Genomic DNA, 19,465 nt, shown 5'->3' on the forward strand with positions numbered 1-19,465 from the left:
GTCACATGAATGCAAGGCTATTGATTTGTTACGGTCCGACACGGTGCCCCTTGCCAGAGCCACTCTACTTCCCTGTCCGTCCGTGTCCGTACCTCTACCCAGCCTAAACAGCGAGACGCCCCATTAGAGGTTTGAGCTCTATTCGAAGAGGAAGTAAACTCATGACCGGATTGATGATGTCCATGTTCTCGTCGAAGGACTATGGGTCGCGCTAGTGTCACTGTCAGGTGAACATCCTGGTAACTTTCTCAGCATGGCGAAGGAATACGATGTGCTGCTTCGACTAATGTTGCTTGGAGACTCCGGAGTCGGAAAAACCTGTTTGCTTTGGAGGTTCACGGATGACGACTTTCACCCCTCTCACATCTCCACTATTGGTGAGTTTATTTTTTGGTTGAATATTAAACAACCATCGTCGCATTGGAAAAGTTGCATGTTAAAAGGATCCAAGTAGCATATTTACGCAAGAAAGTCGTTGTAGAACACTACGTTTACGCGATGACTTTCAATCAACAATAGCATAGCTACTGGATAAAATGTCATTAATTGTTAACACAGTATGTTTACTTATTCGTACTTTTGTATAACTTATACGTACAGTGTCACATACAACACTTTCCACTGTCACACATATAGGACAGTTGTTTGGATGTGTGCTGTCATAGAATAAGATAGTCAATGACTTGCAACTAATGGACCGTCTCAGTCCAGTTTGTAGGTTTCAGGACTAAACTCTGGATGTAAAACTAGCCCCATAATAACCCACAAAGAAAACACCAATTAACAAAACTGGCAGATATTTTATTACTTCTAATGAAGACCGTTGGATAACCCTCACAAGGATGTAAGGCACAAAAATGGCTATGCTTCCGTCTCTGGTGTGGTGCTTTTAGTTAATTTGAGTGAAAGTGATGAAGGAATTTGTCATTTGGATGGATTACATGGCTTTAGCTCCAGGAAGCCTGTGCAACAGAGGTTTAAAAGAGCAGGAAAAGAGACAAGAATAAGGAGACACAACATCTCAGTTCACCCTTTGGTCATAGACATGGACGGCATTCTTGTCCCACAGAGACAGGAACAGATCAGGGCCAGATCAGGTCTTTGTAAGGGCATGGCTGGCCTCCTTTCATGTTCCCCTGCTAACCGTCCGCACATTTGCACTGGTCACATCTATTCAATTACAAGGTCACCCTCACACTATCAGTGCTCTGTGCCTGTTTTGAAACTCCTGGTAATGACTGAGGTCACCGAAAAGAAACCCTGTGCTCCTCAGCTGTTCATAGCTATTCTGCCTTCATTCAGGGAAGGCAGTGGCATGCAGCCGCACCAGCAGTTTGAGTAAAGGCCTGCACTGGTATTACGTGTGTAGCATGGTTTACCAAATGCCCCTGATCTCTGTAAAAATCCCCATGGGAGGAAGAGAATACTGACCAGCTGGGCTTCAGAGAGCAGCGGACTCTGGTTCTGGTCTGGTCCTTATCTGGCTCAGGTCCATTCATCACTGGACATGGTGGGTGGGGTTGTCACCAGCAGGGGTGTAGTGGTAAAATAAGAGGTGGGTAAACTATGAACTCTGTGATCACGGTAAGGTGGACGGCACCATGCGGTATCTGATTTTTCAAAAAGGCATTCAGAACATGTTTGATGATTGTGGAGGTTATTGTCCAATGTTTATAACAATACAAGAGGTATTAAATGGTTCCTAGAGTATTGATGCTTGTAAGACAGATTTACAGATTGTAAATGTGGATAATACAGTGTGATTTTAAAATGTTAAAACTTGCAATTGGTGAATAAACTCTTTTGATTGGTGGATAAACTCTAAAAAGAGGTGGATAAACTCTATTTCTGAAATTTCAGAGGTGGGTAAACTGTGTTTACTTGCGTTTAGCCTCCACTACATCCCTGATCACCAGGGTTTTTCCGGGTCAGTGCCGCCACGCCATACCAGGGTTCATGCCAGGGGTCAGTTGGGTTTGGCGCCAGCTATAATCCCCAGTGGCTGATTCAGCTTCGCTGCCAGTGCCAGCCAGCCCACGGGGACCTGCCAACACACAAGAGAGAGTGGCAGGGTGGACAACACAGGAGAGAACGAGGCTGAATGGTGGTTGGGTGACAGAGAGAGAAGCTCGGTGAATGTGCAAATCAAGGCTTTGAACCAAAAACGAAAACCAGAAACTTTCCATTTTTTATGTTCCGGTTAAAACTGTCATTTTCTCGTTCTTTGACCAGATTTCTGTGCAATATGACATGGTGAGGTTGACTTCCTGTCGTTCACTCATCGGAGGAAATGTACTGTATAGAGAAGCTTGCCGCCAGCTGTACAGGCAGAATCTTTTGTCATTTCCCTCTGGGCCCTGACAAGGTTTTGGGCATTGGTTTATAAGTTTAATATTTACAATGGCAGCTACACACCATTGTGGTTTTGTATTGTCTGATGACATAAGAGAGACAAAAATGCACTGATTGGGCTTTGACCAGGTTTGGCCAATTGATGTTCACAATGGCAGCTATGTAGCCCACCATATTTCAGTTATTTGCACAGATTTAGCTATGTGAGTTGCATAGGCTTTTGGATGGATGTAAGAACTACAATGGTGCTTCTGTAATGCTTTGAGATTTTGTATTGTTTGATAAGAAACAAATGCACTGATTGGGCCCTGACCAGGTTTGGTCAATTGAAGTTCTCTATGACAGCTATGGAACCAGCCCTATTTGTCATTTGCACCAATTGAGCTATGTAAGAAGTATAATGGATATGTGTTCAGTTGATTGCCAATAAACAACATGGCAGACATTTTCCTTAATTCATGTATAACACTGAATGTCAGTATGTCAGAATTACAGTTATGCCGCTTACATAATGTAGCCTATAGTGCTTTTTTAATGTTTGATGACAGGATAGGGACGTATGTAGACTAACAATATAATTTTAAAGTCCTAATGATCTGCCTACTTGGATACTGCATACTGATTTGTATGTCCCGCAGCTGACACGGAACGTTATTAACCGGTTCGGGAACTTTATTTTTTTGTTCTAACCAGTTCAGGAACGTCAAGCCGGGTGTACTTTTCAGGCTCTGGTTGGTGGTCACCCTATTTCTGCTACTTTATAGCACACATGTAGCTTCCACTTCCCCTTTTCGGCGCAAGTTATGACTATTAATTGGTCTTCTATTCTCTAGCTGGGTCGCGGTTGCAGCACGTTTCAAGCCGTGCCTGAGAGTGGATATGGCAGAGGCACTGTGGCTGCTGTAACCTGTTAACATGGGTGGCAAAATGAAAAATGCAGTCGCAATGCAGGCAATGTGTTCAAGCCTTAAGTCATATGAGAGTATGGACATTATCCAATGTGCAATTTTCCTTTCTAATCACACAAAGTATTGTTTAATGCTGTTAATGGTGTGTAAAAAATACTATTGTAAAGCATAAAGTAAGTACCTTGGTACCTCGGTATTGGTCTTTAAAATTCCATATTGGTCGGGCTTTAGCCAACACTGGAAGGATGAATGTGCCACCACATGGGAGAGGAGCTGGGTGGATGTGCCACCACATGGGAGAGGAGCTGGGTGGATATGCAAAGATATGGGAGAGAAGCTGGGTGAATGTGCCAACACAAGAGGTTGAGGTCGGGTGGATGTGCCAACACACTAGAGAGAGAGAGAGAGAGGCTTGGTGGATGTTCCAGCACTTGAGAGAGAGGCTGCGTACATAAGCTAACACACACGAGAGAGAGAGGGAAGCTGGGTAGATGAGCTTACACAAACACACACACACGCACGCACACACACACACACACACACACACACACACACACACACACACACAAGATAGAGGGAAGCTTGGTGGAGGAGCTAGCACACACGCACACACACACGCACGCACGCACGCACGCACGCACGCAAGCACAAGACTGTGCTACAAATCAGCCCTGACGACTAAACCTGCCGCTCTTTGATTATTCGCATTTAGTTGCATGACTCATAGGAAACAAAAACACAGGCAGGCAGGCAGGCAGGCAGGCCTGTATAAAATGGGATGTCTTTCCGGTCTGGGTTCTGTTTTGCAGTCTTTCTAGCTCCTGCCCCACTTACTACGCGCTTTCTCTTGAGTCTTGCTTGGCAGCGGGCCTGGGGCCAGTGTTCATAGTCTGTGTAAATAAATAGAATGGAATTCAGCTCTAAAGACATTTCATATGTCACAGATAACATGGCTGCAGCCAGAGGCTTGGTCATTCATTATTGACGACTGGCCAGGGTGTGCTACACACCACTAATGAGCAGAAAGATGGAGCCATATTGAGACCTGCGTGGCGGCCCATACTACTGGGTGCTTGGTAATCTCCATATGCATCTTGGGAAAAGGAGCTCACATGCATTGTGTGTTTGTGTGTGTGTCTGTGTGTGTCTGTGTGTGTCTGTCTGTCTGCAGCATACATATTTATATTTGGTATTGTCCCCAAAGTACTTCCTGTTTCCTGGTACATAAAGCGGGTACATACCATGAATTGCAAAGAGGTGCAGTCAGATGTGCGGCATAAGCCAGATTTCACCCTTCAGTGATCAGCAGAATAGTACAAAAGGACACAATCATTTATTCATTTGGTGCTCTTGCAGCCAAGCATACCATGACACCTCCACATACCCTATGTGATGTCTTTGATGCCTCAACACTCCACATGACGTATGCGATGTCTTTGATGCCACAACTGGTGTTTCCACAGTCAACACAGTGAAAGAGTGTTAAGTTTACTTTGTTAATGTGATTGCTTTGGAGTGATCACAAACAAGGTTTTGAGATTGATTTACAAGGTTAATGCACACTGCGTCCATGTAATATTAGAACAAATGACAAGGCCCTTCAAACAGCACTCATTTCTTTTAAGCCCCTGGTCTCTGGCAGTGCATGTGATGGATGCTTTATCTCTGGTTTGTAAAATGGTCCTGTTAAAACATTTACAGAGGCAGGGTGAGATCTTAGACTATATGAACAGAATGTTCAGTAGCTGGAAGAGATAACAGCAAGCAGTAAGCAGTGGGAACAGACACACACTTTAGCGCTGGTTACCCACTCAAGTATTTTTCTAATTACATTTAACATTGTTGGAGAATCCCCAAAGTGGCTGAATTTACTAATACATTTGTGTTTCAGAGGATTATTAAAATAAGATAACCCCCCCCCCCCCCTCCATTCACAAAGCCTTTCTGTGCACACTACTCTGGGAGGCATGGTTTCCATGGAAACACACATTTAAGAAAAGCAAGGCAGGCAAATTTCCCGTCTCTGGTGTACCTGCTCTACTGACAGTGTGTGTGTGTGTGTGTGTGTTTAGACAGTGTGTATGTACTGTCATGGTGTGTGTGTGTATGCTAACATAGTGTGTCCACTTTACGTCTATGTGTGTGCTTACTTGGTGTATGCGCTTACACTGTGTGTGTGTGTGTGTGCGTGTGTGTGTGTACTGACATGACGTGTGTGTTTACATAGTGTGTGCACTTTAAGTGTGTGTGTGTGTGTGTGTGTGTGTGTGTGTGTGTGTGTGTGTGCTTGCTTACTTGGTGTATGCACTAACACTGTGTGTGTGTGTGTGTGTGCTTGCTTGCTTACTTGGTGTATACACTTACACTGTGTGTGTGTGTGTTTGAGTGTGTGTGTGCGTGTGCGTGCTTACACGGTGTAAATGTGTGCCTACAGGAGATGGAGAACAAACTACTGATGTTGCTAAATTCTGATGTCCATAGAATTGCACAAAGAATGTAGGGCATTGCCTCTCCGCTGTGCGCCACAGAGCCGAGCAGGAAAAAGATTTCACCAGTGATGCAGTTCCTCATTGTCTGTTCCCATCATCTGCTGTTCACATACACACTTGAATTCCTGTCTTACAGGAATTGATTTCAAGATGAAAACACTAGAAATCGAGGGCGTCAGAGTAAGAGTACAGATATGGTGAGTTTGGAAATTAACCTGCCTGTATTTTTTGCTGCCTTTTAGTTCTCTGTGTTTCCATATCGTGTTGAGGAGATGTGGAGAATAGTTGTTAGTTTTATTTGAATTTTTCTTCCCACTTTTTGTTTGTCTGCCTTGTTGTAGGGATACAGCAGGCCAGGAGAGGTACCAGACTGTCACCAAGCAGTATTACAGACGAGCACAGGTGAGAACCACACCAACATTAAACAGTACTACAGGTGAGAACTAAACCACCACCAAACAGTACTACAGGTGAGAACCACACCAACATTAAACAGTACTACAGGTGAGAACTAAACCACCACCAAACAGTACTACAGGTGAGAACCACACCAACATTAAACAGTACTACAGGTGAGAACTAAACCAACACCAAACAGTACTACAGGTGAGAACCACACCAACATTAAACAGTACTACAGGTGAGAACTAAACCACCACCAAACAGTACTACAGGTGAGAACTAAACCACCATGAATTAGTGAGATGAGAACTAATCAACCACCAAATAGTGAGATGAGAACTAAACCCCCATCAAACAGTACTACAGATGTAAACTAAACCATCACCAAGCAGTATTACAGGCGAGCACAGGTGAGAACCACACCAACATTAAACAGTACTACAGGTGAGAACTAAACCACCACCAAACAGTATTACAGGTGAGAACTAAACCAACATTAAACAGTACTATAGATGAGAACTAAACCACCACCAAATAGTGAGATGAGAACTAAACCCGCACCAAACAGCACACATGAGCTTATCCAACATTATATGAGAGTTAAGCCCCTTTCAGACATGCACTGGACTCCAGACATGACCCGGATGTCACACAGGCGAGCTGTTTATGTAAGCACGAAATCACCGTCTGACACTGCTAGCCCCCTATAGTATGAAGCCTGGAGTTCATGCGGACCCGTGAGCATATGTCTGAACACAAAAGGACAAAACTGGGCACTAAATTCACATCTAGTGAGGGAGCGTGATGACGAGCTGTGTGAAGCTGATGGTGTCCCCTTGGCTTAACTGTAGTTTATACGGTTGTGACTTCATCATAACCAAGTTCACGGACTGGCGCTAATTTGCCAAGATGGGAAGTTCCCATGAACAACCATTGTACTGTTCTCTCTGTGTGTTATGCACATCCACTATGTGAACACAGTTAAAAAGCAAGCCAAACCAGCTAAGATAACAATCATTGCATCACCATTTAACTCAATGAGCAGATTGTCGCGATAGCCTTTATGTACCGTAGACAGGGTTTTGGCTTCCATTTGGATGAGAACAACAGTTTAGGTGCTTTGTTAAAAAGAACTGGCGGTCTTAAAAGGTACCCAGGATCTCACTGTGAGAGCATCTTGGGGCAGGTGGGACAGGTAGAAAGATGCTGCCCTACATGTTTTCAGACCTTTTCTCTTCACCGATCTGGTCTGGCCACATTAGCATTATGAATCATCATTATTGAACCAACGGTATGCTCACAAAAAATCTCACATTTCTGCACATTTTATTATATCTTTTCATGGGACAGCACTGAAGAAATGACACTTTGATAATGTAAAGTAGTGAGTGTACAGCTTGTATAATAGTGTAAATTTGTTGTCCCCTCAAAATAACTCAACACACAGCCGTTAATGTCTAAGCCCCTGGCAGCAAAAGTGAGTACACCCCTAAGTGAAAATGTCCTAATTGTGCCCAAAGTGTCAACATTTTGTGTGGCCACCATTATTTTCCAGCACTGCCTTAACCCTCTTGGGCATGGAGTTCATTAGAGCTTCACAGGTTGCCACCGGAATCCTCTTCCACTACTCCATGATGATCACGGAGCTGGTGGATGTTAGAGACCTTGCGCTCCTCCACCTTCCGTTTGAAGGGTGTACTCACTTTTGTGAGATACTGTATATTGTGCGCCATACCCCGACAATGGCTCCTCGTCTCCCTTAACTCACATTGTAGTATTTACTGCAGGTATGAACCCACCTGTCCCACCTGTGCAATGTTCGTGCGCGAGGGTCATGTTTGAACACTCAAGTCCGTTTGTGTGACTCTACCAAGGTAGTTGCTATGATAGTTAGCAACTATGCTTTTGGGAAACGGACCCCAGGGTACAGTAGTTTCCCCTGTCCTCTTCTTTTTCACTTGGAAGGGTTCATGTAGTGTTTAGTGCTCAGTGCTTAGTGTTTAGCTTAGCACTAATAGGCCTGGTATAGTCCTACGTCTGTGTCCAGTGCACAAGGCATGTGACGAGAATTGCGTCATCAACGTGGCATGTGGGGGGTGTTGTGCGTCTCCCAACAATTGTGACCGCGATTCAATAACGCCCGTCTAAGCATAGCACCTCCTTAATCGTGGTGCTGTTTCTCCGTTATTAGGGGATCCTCCTGGTGTACGATGTCACAAATGAACACTCCTTTCAAGACATTGTCAAATGGGCCAGTGATGTCGATGAGGTAAACAACCTAAAAAGTATATGACTATACAATGTACATACTCACTTTTCTTTATTACAAATACACACACACACACATTATTCAAATACACACACACACACACACACACACTCATATATCCTGTGTGTGTTTGTCAGTGTGCGCCTGAGCGGGTGAGGTGGATTCTGGTGGGGAATAAGTGTGATGAGGAGGAGAGGAGAAGAGTCACTACTGAACAAGGGAATAAGGTGGAGTGTGTCCGTACTTCAATGTCTCACACAGTGCTGTGTTGCCTAGGAGACTCACTATTTAGCGTACTATACTATACTCAGTGAATCTGTAATTTGATTTAAGTGGCACGCTGAGGTGCAGCAAGTTTATTTCTAAAGCACATTTCATACACAGAGGCAATTCAATTTGCTTAACATAAATAAAAGCAAACAGATTTAAGAGAGCGTACACAAGTAGCGATACCTGTCTGATGTGAAAATTTTTATTTTAATGAGATGGATTGATTTATTTTACAGTTAGCAAAAACATACGGAATGGATTTCTTTGAGACGAGTGCCTTCAGCAACTACAACATCAATGAGGTAAGTTCACTTTTCAACTGATTGCTGGATTTCTCTTCAGATTCTCTTTTTTATGCTTGCCTTGTTCAGTTGTATGTAATAAGCAGTAAATTTGGCCTTAATCTTTATCTAAAGACATGAAGCACATGAAATGATACAGTATATGTCAGCAGGGTTGTAGTACTGGGGGATGGGATCGAAGTTATCAAATGTCGAAAGCGGTGTCGTGTCGGTGCTGATGAGTTTGGCGCCTAATGAATGAATGAATGAATGAATGAATAAATGAACTTTATTTGTCACTATACCAGCAGTACAATAAAAATATATGTGAGACTGGGACTGTGCACAATAAATAGAATAAAATAGAATAAAATACATGAATTAGATTAAGAATCACCGTCAGGGCAAAGTGCCTGAGTTAATTTGTCTGTGACGTGACTGACGGGGTGCTGTGCTGTGCTTCCTCTCCCAATCCCAGTGCTTCACGCGGCTCACGGAACTGGTACTACACGCCAACAGGAAGGAACTGGACGGTCTGTCGCTGTCCATTAGTGATGACCTCAGCTCTGCTGGCCAGCAGTCGGTGGAAGTCAGCCAGAAGGTGGAGGAGAGCGCTGAGAGGACCTGCTCATGTTAGGCAGGAAGTAACATTCTCTGCCACCTGACGTACTGTACACCTCCGTAAGGTCACTCAGTTTGGGAGAATCGATGTTATCAGTTCAGTGTGGGAGACTGATTCCTAAAGAGTCCGGTCAGCTCCACAATGACCAGTTATTCAGCGTAGGCAGGGAATACGCTGCATGAACTGTTTACTTTTATAAAAACATGCCAGACATGTCCACAATGAAAGGGCCACAGCCTGCTGTCCCTGTTGTTGCGCAGGTTCAACAGTAGGGGGCAGTAGCCTGCATTTTCATAATGCCTGCAGTTGGTGAATGTGTTCCTTTCAGTAATACGCCTGTTTAGGACAGTTTGAAAAGACAGGCCAGATGTGACGTCCCTGTGTTTGTGTCACCTGTCGGAAACACCTGCCCTGAGTGTGTGACACAGACTACTGATCTCTCGTGGACACACGTATTTATGAATGTATTTCCTCCTGCATTACGTTGTGTTTTTACTTGTGTACTAATACTGTCTGTCATGTGCTGCCTGCTGTGTCTGTTACAGGACACTCTGATGTCCAGTGGTCACTCATTATTAAGTATATGTTGTCTTTGTTTACAATGGAAATAAAAAACACGTTTTCAATAATATATCAATTTCAAGTAATTCTGATTATGCACTGCCTGTAAACCATATGCCATCACTCACAGGAGATCTGAATTCATGAAGGCAGGTTTGCTTAAACTTTATTCAGATGTGATGGCTGCCATCACACATTGTTTTTGGAAGTGTTTGGAAAAGTAACACTATTGTCTGAGAAACAAACATCAGCCTGCTGTAAAGGCTTCCCTATTGTAAACAAAACTGTGTCTCCATTACGTGCCGTTTACCAGTGATCATGGTGGCGAGTGGAGAAACATGGAAGTTTTATCCCCATATATAATACTGGTGCTATGGGAGTAAGCCACTCTCACAGCAGGATTAAAAAGACGGGTCATTTATATTTTATCACACGACCACAGAGGAAGGTAATGAGTGAATGAATGATTCATTCCTCGGAAACCGATCCTCTTCCTAAAATTACCCCAATGCATCAAGCCCTGTGCAGCGCAGCGTCTTATCTACTTCCTGGCGTCTCTGCCCCGGCCCCGCCAGGAATGGGGCGAGAAGTTGAAGAGCATTATAAAATAATGATAAACACGCCTAAAGAGAACCCCATGGAAGTACATATGTGGACGTAAATAATTTAGTACCACTCGGTCCTCTCTCTCTGGGTTCACATGTTCAACATCAGTCAAGTCAAGTGATGCTCTACCGGCATACTCTACTCTTTAACTGCTTGATTCCAGGTTCTCTGAACAAACCTATCTCTGCTGTGCGAATGCATGTTGATCCCTCCAGTGCGTTTCCAATGTAGAGCAAATGAAGCTCGTTCTAAACACTTATATGTGTCTAGTCTCTCTGACCCACATCAGAATAAGTTTAAAGGCCTCGGTGTGACACAGCAGTCCACGTTCTTACTCCACTGGGGTATCTGGTGTACGGCGGGTATCGGCTAACTGTTCTGTCACCTGACACCCGACAAAGGCACCTTTATAAGTCAGGTCATGTGACCAGTGGACTACAGGACTGTGTCCAGATCTTCGCCGGTTTGCAGTTGAGCGTACCCGGTCCTGCAACATGACGTACATCGCCAAGACGTTCTATGACCTGCGCGCCACCACCTTGGAAGGGGACTCGGTGGACTTCAACGTCTACCGAGGAAGGGTGGTGCTCATCGCGAATGTAGCCTCACTCTGAGGGACCACCACCCGGGACTTCACCGAGCTCAACCAGCTGCAGAGCAGGTACCCTCATCGGCTGGTGGTCCTCGGGTTCCCCTGCAACCAGTTTGGTTACCAGGTCAGTCTGTCTATTTGGTCTATCTGTGAGGACGCAACTACATTTCTATAGCCAATAACACCTTAAGAAACTACTTAAATATGACCTACTATGGAAAACTCTGGGGAAAAAAGAATGAAAATAATTTTATTGTGTTATTCCTATATCTTAAATATTAATTTAGAGTCACCAGTCAAATGTAAAATTCAGGTTTCTATCTAATTTGATTAAAAAACTGCAAGTGGATGTGCAGCAGTAGGAGCCAGCTGTGATACGCTGCTTGCCTTTGGGGTCCACAGGAGAACTGTTCCAACAGTGAGATCAGGAACTCGCTGAAACACGTGCGACCAGGAAATGGCTTCGAGCCCGTCTTCACCATGTTTGAGAAGTGTGACGTGAACGGAGCGAACACACACCCAGTCTTTGCCTATTTAAAGGACAAGCTGCCGTACCCTGACGACGACCGGGTCTCTCTCATCCAGGACCCCAAGTTCCTGGTGTGGAGTCCGATCAGCCGGAGTGATATCTCCTGGAACTTTGAGAAGTTTCTGATCGGGCCGGAGGGAGAACCATTCAAAAGATACAGCAAAAAATTCCCGACCATTGACATCGAGCCCGGCATACAAAGGCTGCTAAGACTGACCAAGAACTAGGAACTGACCAAGAACTAGGAAAAGTGCTCAACTGTGTTCATGTGACTACTCTAGATCTCTGGAAACACGTCATAACCCTGTGGAGGCCTCTGTCTTTCTTGGAGTTTATTAATGAAGGTGATATCCTAAATTAAATGTGGGTATATCCTGAAGTCTTATAAACTTTAATAAATATGGAAATGCCTTTTATGGGTTTATGTAACAAAATGATTTAATAAAACTTAAAATACAAAAATAAAAAAATCCAGATGTGATGTGTGAAGCTGTGTGTGTGTGAATGTATTTTACTCAGCCTGTTTAGCCAGGTGAACACACTGCAAGTTCCCCAAACCTCCATCAGGTGGCGTTACTGGTACATTTTTGGTCCCTATTTCATCTTCATCTGCAGAGCATGACCAATATCACAAAGGTCAGGTTAATAAACCATTATGGCTGTAAGTAAACCATTACTTTAAACAGATTAACATACCTTTGATTATCAATGGTCCATTTCATTATAAATTCATATTATTCTCAGGCCAACAAACTAGAATAAACAACCTGTGATGTAACTAATCTGAGGAACAGTGCTGTTAACAGTTAACTGAACAGGCCTACGGCTGTCCTTAAATTAGCTTGTTGCTTCAGCCTGACTTCACTCTTCACCGATCTTCAGCTTTAGTTTGATATAAGACTATAAGACACACACACACACACACACACATACACACTCAACTCTCAATCACCCTGCCTCACCAAATCGAATCATTCTGCATGAAAGCCTCTTGGTTACATGCCACTGGGTGAGAGCGGAGGTCCCAATCATCTCTTCCCCATCTGCACGCCTGAATCTCCGCTCCTGTAGTTTTTAGGAATGGCACTGGGGAGAGAGAGAGAGAGAGAGAGAGTTATTCAAACACACACATGCCACAAGTCATGGCCTTTAATCTACTTTTCTTTTTACTTAATCTTTCCTTGACTTTCCCTTATCTGATCCAGCCTTCTGTCTCCCTGGCAAACCCTAAATCCAGATTTCTTCACATCAAACTTTTTTTTCTATCACTGTGAAGCTTTTACATTGCCACGCAATGTTAGACTAGCCTAGGCCTACTTGTCTTGATATCAGTAAATGAGAAAATGGATAAAAAACGTTTTATGATGATGATGATATCAAAATAGGCCTAGGCCTACATTAAGCAAAATGTTCTTCCCCCCCATCTCTCCCTTTGATCTATAGCAAACAACAATATTAAGGTGCTATTTTTCATTTAGCAAATATAATTTCAGATCCACTATATTGTAGCCAATCCAAATAGTCAGAAAAACACTAAACTTATATGCTAGCGTTCAAATATTTGATTTCCGTCCTATGCTTCGCCTTTGTAACAACCAAGTAACGGGAGCATATTGTAACCATAGATAGACAGTAAAGATTGTAACATGTGAAACACCCATAGAAACACCACTGGATTTGTGGTTCCCACGGCAACGTTTATTCACGCGCCTACCCGTGTGCACCTTTCTCGCGAGATTCCAGTAGGGGGAGGATACGGAGGATTGAAGTGATCTCATCGTTTCAGCAACTGCATAGCGCAGCGAACCAAAGCCGTAACTTTGTACGAAACTTCTAAGTTGTATCTCAGAGGAAGATAACTGGATAAACGCAACTTTGCTGAGACGGCAAACAGCTCTTTGGAAGCTGAATAATTGGGCTCCGACCGCTCGCAATTTTACTGCCACAGATTCATCCACAGAAAGGAAAGAGGAGAAAATGCTGCTTAGTATTTTGATCATGACGTCCAGCGGTTGAGGAGGGAAAGAAAGGTGAGTCGAGAGTACGCGTATGCGATTCAAAAATCCCAAAACGCGGCTTGATGCTTAGACTACTTCCATATAAAATAGAATATGATCCGCCTGATTATTGTTCATTCATTCCACCAATATGCAATGTATTTGGTTGGTCAACCCTTTGTGTTGGTGATTAGTAGCTTACAATGCGCAATCAGGGGGTAGCCTATGTTCCAAAAAAATCGCAGGCATTAGACAGGATACGGAAAGGTTGGATCAAATGAAGGGCGGAGGGTAGGCTTCATTCAAAAATATTTCTGTTTTATACACCTGTCACTTGCAGATTTCTACCCATTGAAAGCTTATCGACAGCTTACTATTTCATGTCTTGTAAAATTAACGTGGTCACCTGTCTTATGCAGGTGGCACATTTGTGTCTAATCGCACAATACAGATACATTATACGCTACAAGCCTGTAGTAGTTCGGGTGGGCGTTATATATTTGGGTAAGGTGTAAACTTGTAGGCTATTATTTACATGGCAGCGACGTGTAGCAGATGGATGCAGAACGTAGGCATATGGGACGCGGGGCTATTAATTCAAAACAAATGTATGCAAATGCACAGACCTGTACGAGCGCCCAAGGACATGGACAATCTTAGAGGCACTGTAAGTGATAGAGTTTTTCATGCCTTGACGAGGGGCGCTCTTGTTACGTAACGACTCACATATGTACATTAAGTGTCCGCGGACATTATTTAGAGGTGGTGCTGTGCAGGCGGCGCATAAAACAAGTCAGGTGAGTCCACTGCATGGCGAGCCGTTCAAACTTGAAAGGCATATTTTCCCAACAGGATTTGAACTATGCTGCTGTTGGATTTGTGAATTGCTGACAAGACAGTTGGTTTGATTCATTGAAATCTCCACCAGGGAATCTGTGAAAAGGTTGTGAGGGCAGCCACCTGCGAAGGAATGTACCTATTAACCAGTCACATGTGGACAGTATTTCATTATTTTTCACTCTCTTACCCATTTCCTTACACCTGCACATTAATGAAACACAGACTTTGGTGGCAGAGAAAGCACCCCTTTGTTGCTACAAATTGTGAACCAGAACAAGAAATGGTCATCTGAGGCACAGAAGACTGCTATCTGCCCTTGGTGAGTGGAACTGCCTCTCCCCAGCAGAAGGGAACAGTAGAGGTGCAGCTGGGGGGGGGGGGGCATGGAGAGGAGAACATGTGCAGCAGGAGAGGGGTATCTCTCCAGGCGGGGGGTTGGAGAGGAGGACATGTGCAGCAGGAGAGGGGTATCTCTCCAGGCGGGGGGTTGGAGTGGGGGACATGTGCTGTTGGAGATTAGGAGCATGACTTGCAGTTGGCCGTGGCCCCCCTCCGCGTGAGCGACAGTGATGCGCTCGCGTCCGCACCGGCATCGGCGGGGATCCCTGTGTGGAATACTGATCAAGGCGAGGAGGGGAGGGGAGGGGAGGGGAGGCAGGCGGGGAGAGTTCAACCTCAGTTTAGGAGCGCCGCCAGCAACACATGATCTGATGCTGCACAGGGAACCCCCCCCCCCCTCCCTCCCCACCCACCCACCTCTCTTCGTTCCTGCCCCCTCCTTTCCACCTCTTTCTGTTTCTACCCACTCCACTCGCCCCCCCCCCCTTTGTATTTCTACCCCCTTTCCTCCCTTCTCTTTCTCTTTTTTGATCTCTCGCTCACAGACCCACCTCCCCACCCAACGCCTCCCCCTCTTACCACCCATCCTCAGTATTACCTGTGGCCAAGCAGAGGAAGCTTGGTACTGGGCTCTTCCTGACTCTTTTCTGTGCTATAACCTATAAGGAGTTCTCAGCCTTGGATGCATTAGGTGAGCCCTCATTCCAGAGGGGAGGGGGTGATCAGGGTAATTATCGGGGCTAATCTGTCCGTTATGAAGCCCACGGACGACAGCCGCCGCTCTCAGAGGAGCTGCACTATACCGACCGCCGGCGTAATGTCGTTATGCTGCCGTAATGTCGATTGGTTTATGGAGTGGGGGCTGAGCAGGCGGGCTGAGGTTCGCCGGCGGTGATGTGCCGTTTGAGCAGGTCCTGTGGAGCTGTTGCCACAGAGACGAGTCGCCAGACTCGTGCAGCCACCCAGAGACAAAGCCTGCGTCGTGGCAACCTACATAACATCCCCATCACTGTGTCTTGACTCCGTCTGTTTGCCTTGGCACCTGGGCTCACCAAACACGCTTTTAGGATTTTGAAATGTAGAAATCTCTATCTCTCTCTCTCTCTCTCTCTCTCTCTCTCATTCTCTCTCTCTCTCCCTCTCTCTCATTCTCTCTCTCTCTCCCTCTCTCTCTCTCTCTCTCTCTCTCCCTCTCTCTCTCTCTCTCTCCCTCTCTCTCTCTCTCTCTCTCTCTCTCTCCCTCTCTCTTCCTCTTTCTTCCTCCCACCTTTCTTCCTTTTTTTCTCCCTCGCTAGCCTGGGTGTTCCCATGCTGCCTTGCGCGGGATTTGATTCACGCTGCTAAGGCAGCCTGGAAACTACCGCCCTAATTTTTGCCTCAGATAGGGAACCAATCACAGAACAAGGGGGAAAGCAAGACGATGATGAACTATGCACAGACGCATTTGATAGACATCCGTGGCACCCAATAAACGGATCTGGGCATTTTTTTCAAATACGAGAAAATGAACGTTTGGTTCCCAGACCACGTCTCATTGAGAAGTGGTGGCGCTAGCCAGGCTACCCTCTCTCTCTCCCTCCCTTCCTCTTTGTCTCCCTCTCTTTCTTTCTCTTTCTTCCACCTTTTTCTCTCCCTTTAGGCATGACTCTCCCATCTCATCTGTCAGTCTGTCTGTGTGTGTGTGTGTGTCATCATCAGATCTGTAGGCCCCGATGTGGATGAGTCTCTGGGAGTGTGAGCCGGTGCTGTGCCAGAAAGAACTCTGATTAGCATGAGAAAGAGGCCCCATTGTCGTGAGGAATGTCACCATTTTGTTTATGGCACGACGATTAAGCTGACAGTGCCCTCAAATTGCCAGTCAGTGCGATGCTGTTTCCTGTTGAACTGTTGAGAATGCAGGGGCTTTGTGTGTGTGTGTGTCTCTGTCGTGGGTGTTCGGGCCAATGGAATGGTCGAGAGAGCCCTGTGATCTGAATGGGGCTGATGTCATCTCAGATGGCTGTTGTCTGGGTAAACACTGGGAGACAATGAGAGCTGCCCCTGATGTTTGGACAACACTCACAGAAATGCTTTGTAATGGTTTGCCTTGGGGGTGGCAACTGAGACGAGAGCACTGATGCTAATTGCATTGAAGATTATAATGCTGATTTAGTTGAGTCTGGTTTAGTTTAGTTTTGTCTACTTTGCTGTAGCCTGATTGGCTGTTGCCATGAGCATGTTGTCGGAGTCAGGAAGGTAGGAGATGTGTCACTTTGTCTGTCGTTATTGAGATGGAACTACTGTTTTTTTTTTTTTTTTTTTTTTTTTTAAGTCAGCGGGTCATCTTACGCCCCCTCCTAAAGCCTCATTCACACAGGGCCCTATGACACGCCCGTAACAAGTGACTGATAGAAAGCTTGCTCCTGCCCACACACCTGCACCAATCAGGTCGGGAGAAACGGTCTGCAGAGTCTGACTGAGACTCTTGTGTTGATGTGTCATGATCTTGTGCTCTGGAATTCATTCATAATTCTTGCCATTCCTGTGCCAAATAGCCCATGTCAACACAGATTGAGCAATCAGAGCAGTAACAACAACAACAACAGTCATTGAAAGCACCATTCAGAAAACCGCCTGGCATTCCATGAAAAGTGTTACAATTTCCTCAAGGTCGTTTGTGACTAGTGAGGGCCATCTCATTCTCTGAGTGGAAACATTGAAGGTTAGTGTCTTTCAGGGAGGCATTCCTTTACACCTGAGCCAAATGGCTTGTCTCTTGATGGTCTCGCTGTGGATTGTAGAGTCCACTAGATGAATAGCCAGCAGGGACAAATAGACTGGTCTAACCTAACCTCCAGTAACCTCAGCTGGCCTGTCTTTCTCTTCTCTGTCCAGCCCACAGACCAAAACCTCGACTGAAAATAGAGTGTGCTTGGCAGAGACACACACACACACACACACACACACACACACACACACACACACACACACACACACACAAACACACAGCTAGTCTCTCTCAAGAAAACAGCCTCCTGTCGAGTGTGTAATCCGCGCTGTTGGTGTCATGCAGGCAGTTTGTTGTTCTCACACACACACACACACAGGTATACACACACACACACAGCGCTTATCTGGCAGTTTTTGCCTGGACATGCCTCCCCCGTAATGTGATAAGAGTGTCAGTGTGCGGAGAACACAAGATTTCTCTGCGTCTAATCAGCATCAGGAGCGCTCTCTCTCTCTCTCTCACACACACACACACACACACACACACACACACTCAGTGTGCTTGTGGACCCAAACGGACCAGAGCCTCAGACCGCAGGCACACACTGGAGTCTCGCCCGCTGGAAGGGTGATTTAGCATGAAACCAAACTGCGGGTGTTTTAGTTGTGGGTTTGTGTGTATGGATGGCGCTTTCGCTTTTTTTGTTTGCTTGGTTTTTGGGGTGTTTTGCTGGCAGAACACTTTGGCCGGTACGTGAACCCTGTGTTGCTTTCACAAGACAGCACCTGCTTCTGCTCGCCGCTTGACCCAGAACCGCCCCACCGCTGGTTCTGATGGGGCTCAGTCCTGCACCTAGTCTGGTTCTGATGGGGCTCAGTCCTGCACCTAGTCTGGTTCTAGTCTGGTTCTAGTCTGCCCTGGGGTTCTCCGTTAATTCTAAATGGTTGCTGTGCATCACCCAGATGGATGCTATACATTTGGGATGGTTGTAGAGATGCCCCCCCCCCCCCCCCTTCACTGTAAAGTGCTTTGTGCACTTTGAAAGGCTCTATATAGAGAATGTAATGTGTTATTGTTATATTATGGGAGGTCTCATTCAGGCTTGCAACTGAGCTCCCTCGTTTGAATACATGGTTCAGGCGATAGTCATCTCACGACTCGACTACTGCAACGCCCTCCTGACAGGTCTCCCAGCCTGCGCAGTGAAACCCCTTCAGATGATCCAGAACGCGGCGGCGCGCCTGGTCTACAACCAACCCAAAAGGGCACATGTTACCCCGCTGCTCATCCAGCTACACTGGCTACCTATGGCGGCCCGTATCAAATTCAAGGCTCTAACCCTTGCCTACAAAGTAGTCTCCGGTTCTGCTCCCACCTACTTGAATGCCCTCATACAGACATACACTACCACCAGACAGCTGCGCTCCTCAGACGAACGACGTCTAGCTCTACCACCGGTACGCTCAGGCCAAACCAAACTTTTCTCATCTGTTGTTCCTCGCTGGTGGAACACACTGCCAGTTCCTACAAGGGCAGGGACATCCTTCTCCATTTTCAAAAAACTCCTGAAGACCCAGCTCTTTAGAGAACATCTCCTCTCATAGCACCACTCACAACAAGTCTTGCTGATCCTAGCACTCACCAGCCGTCTTGAACTGAGACGTAACAGCACTCACCGATGCACTTATTCTTACTGTA

General features: G+C 45.6%; 3 protein-coding genes across 7 annotated transcripts in view; all 3 read left to right on the forward strand.

The window, feature by feature from the left end:
• The first annotated feature begins 116 nt into the window (after positions 1 to 116).
• LOC143139680 (ras-related protein Rab-15-like) lies at positions 117 to 10,224 on the forward strand. Its single transcript, XM_076300354.1, has 7 exons — positions 117 to 377; positions 5,886 to 5,946; positions 6,091 to 6,151; positions 8,343 to 8,420; positions 8,558 to 8,647; positions 8,927 to 8,992; positions 9,450 to 10,224. The coding sequence occupies exons 1-7, from the start codon at positions 254 to 256 to the stop codon at positions 9,606 to 9,608; spliced, it is 639 nt and encodes a 212-aa protein (XP_076156469.1). The 5' UTR covers positions 117 to 253; the 3' UTR covers positions 9,609 to 10,224.
• Positions 10,225 to 11,254: 1,030 nt separating this feature from the next.
• gpx2 (glutathione peroxidase 2) lies at positions 11,255 to 12,185 on the forward strand. The gene is made up of 2 exons (XM_076299853.1): positions 11,255 to 11,476; positions 11,755 to 12,185. Exons 1-2 carry the CDS (start codon positions 11,255 to 11,257, stop codon positions 12,106 to 12,108), a joined length of 576 nt encoding a protein of 191 aa, XP_076155968.1. The 3' UTR covers positions 12,109 to 12,185.
• A 1,478-nt stretch (positions 12,186 to 13,663) lies between these two features.
• LOC143139682 (signal-induced proliferation-associated 1-like protein 1) overlaps positions 13,664 to 19,465 on the forward strand; it is a 66,929-nt gene continuing 61,127 nt past the window's right edge. For all 5 annotated transcript variants that reach the window (XM_076300360.1, XM_076300361.1, XM_076300364.1 and 2 more), the window contains exon 1: positions 13,664 to 13,911. The gene's annotated coding sequence lies outside the window, so the exon portion shown is untranslated. The remainder of the gene's footprint in view (positions 13,912 to 19,465) is intronic.

This window comes from Alosa pseudoharengus, unplaced genomic scaffold (genome assembly GCF_046254945.1).
Source record: "Alosa pseudoharengus isolate Yale_2024_CS ecotype anadromous, Long Island Sound unplaced genomic scaffold, YU_APseudo_1.1 YU_APseudo_1.1_scf_22, whole genome shotgun sequence".
NCBI lineage: Eukaryota > Metazoa > Chordata > Actinopteri > Clupeiformes > Clupeidae > Alosa > Alosa pseudoharengus.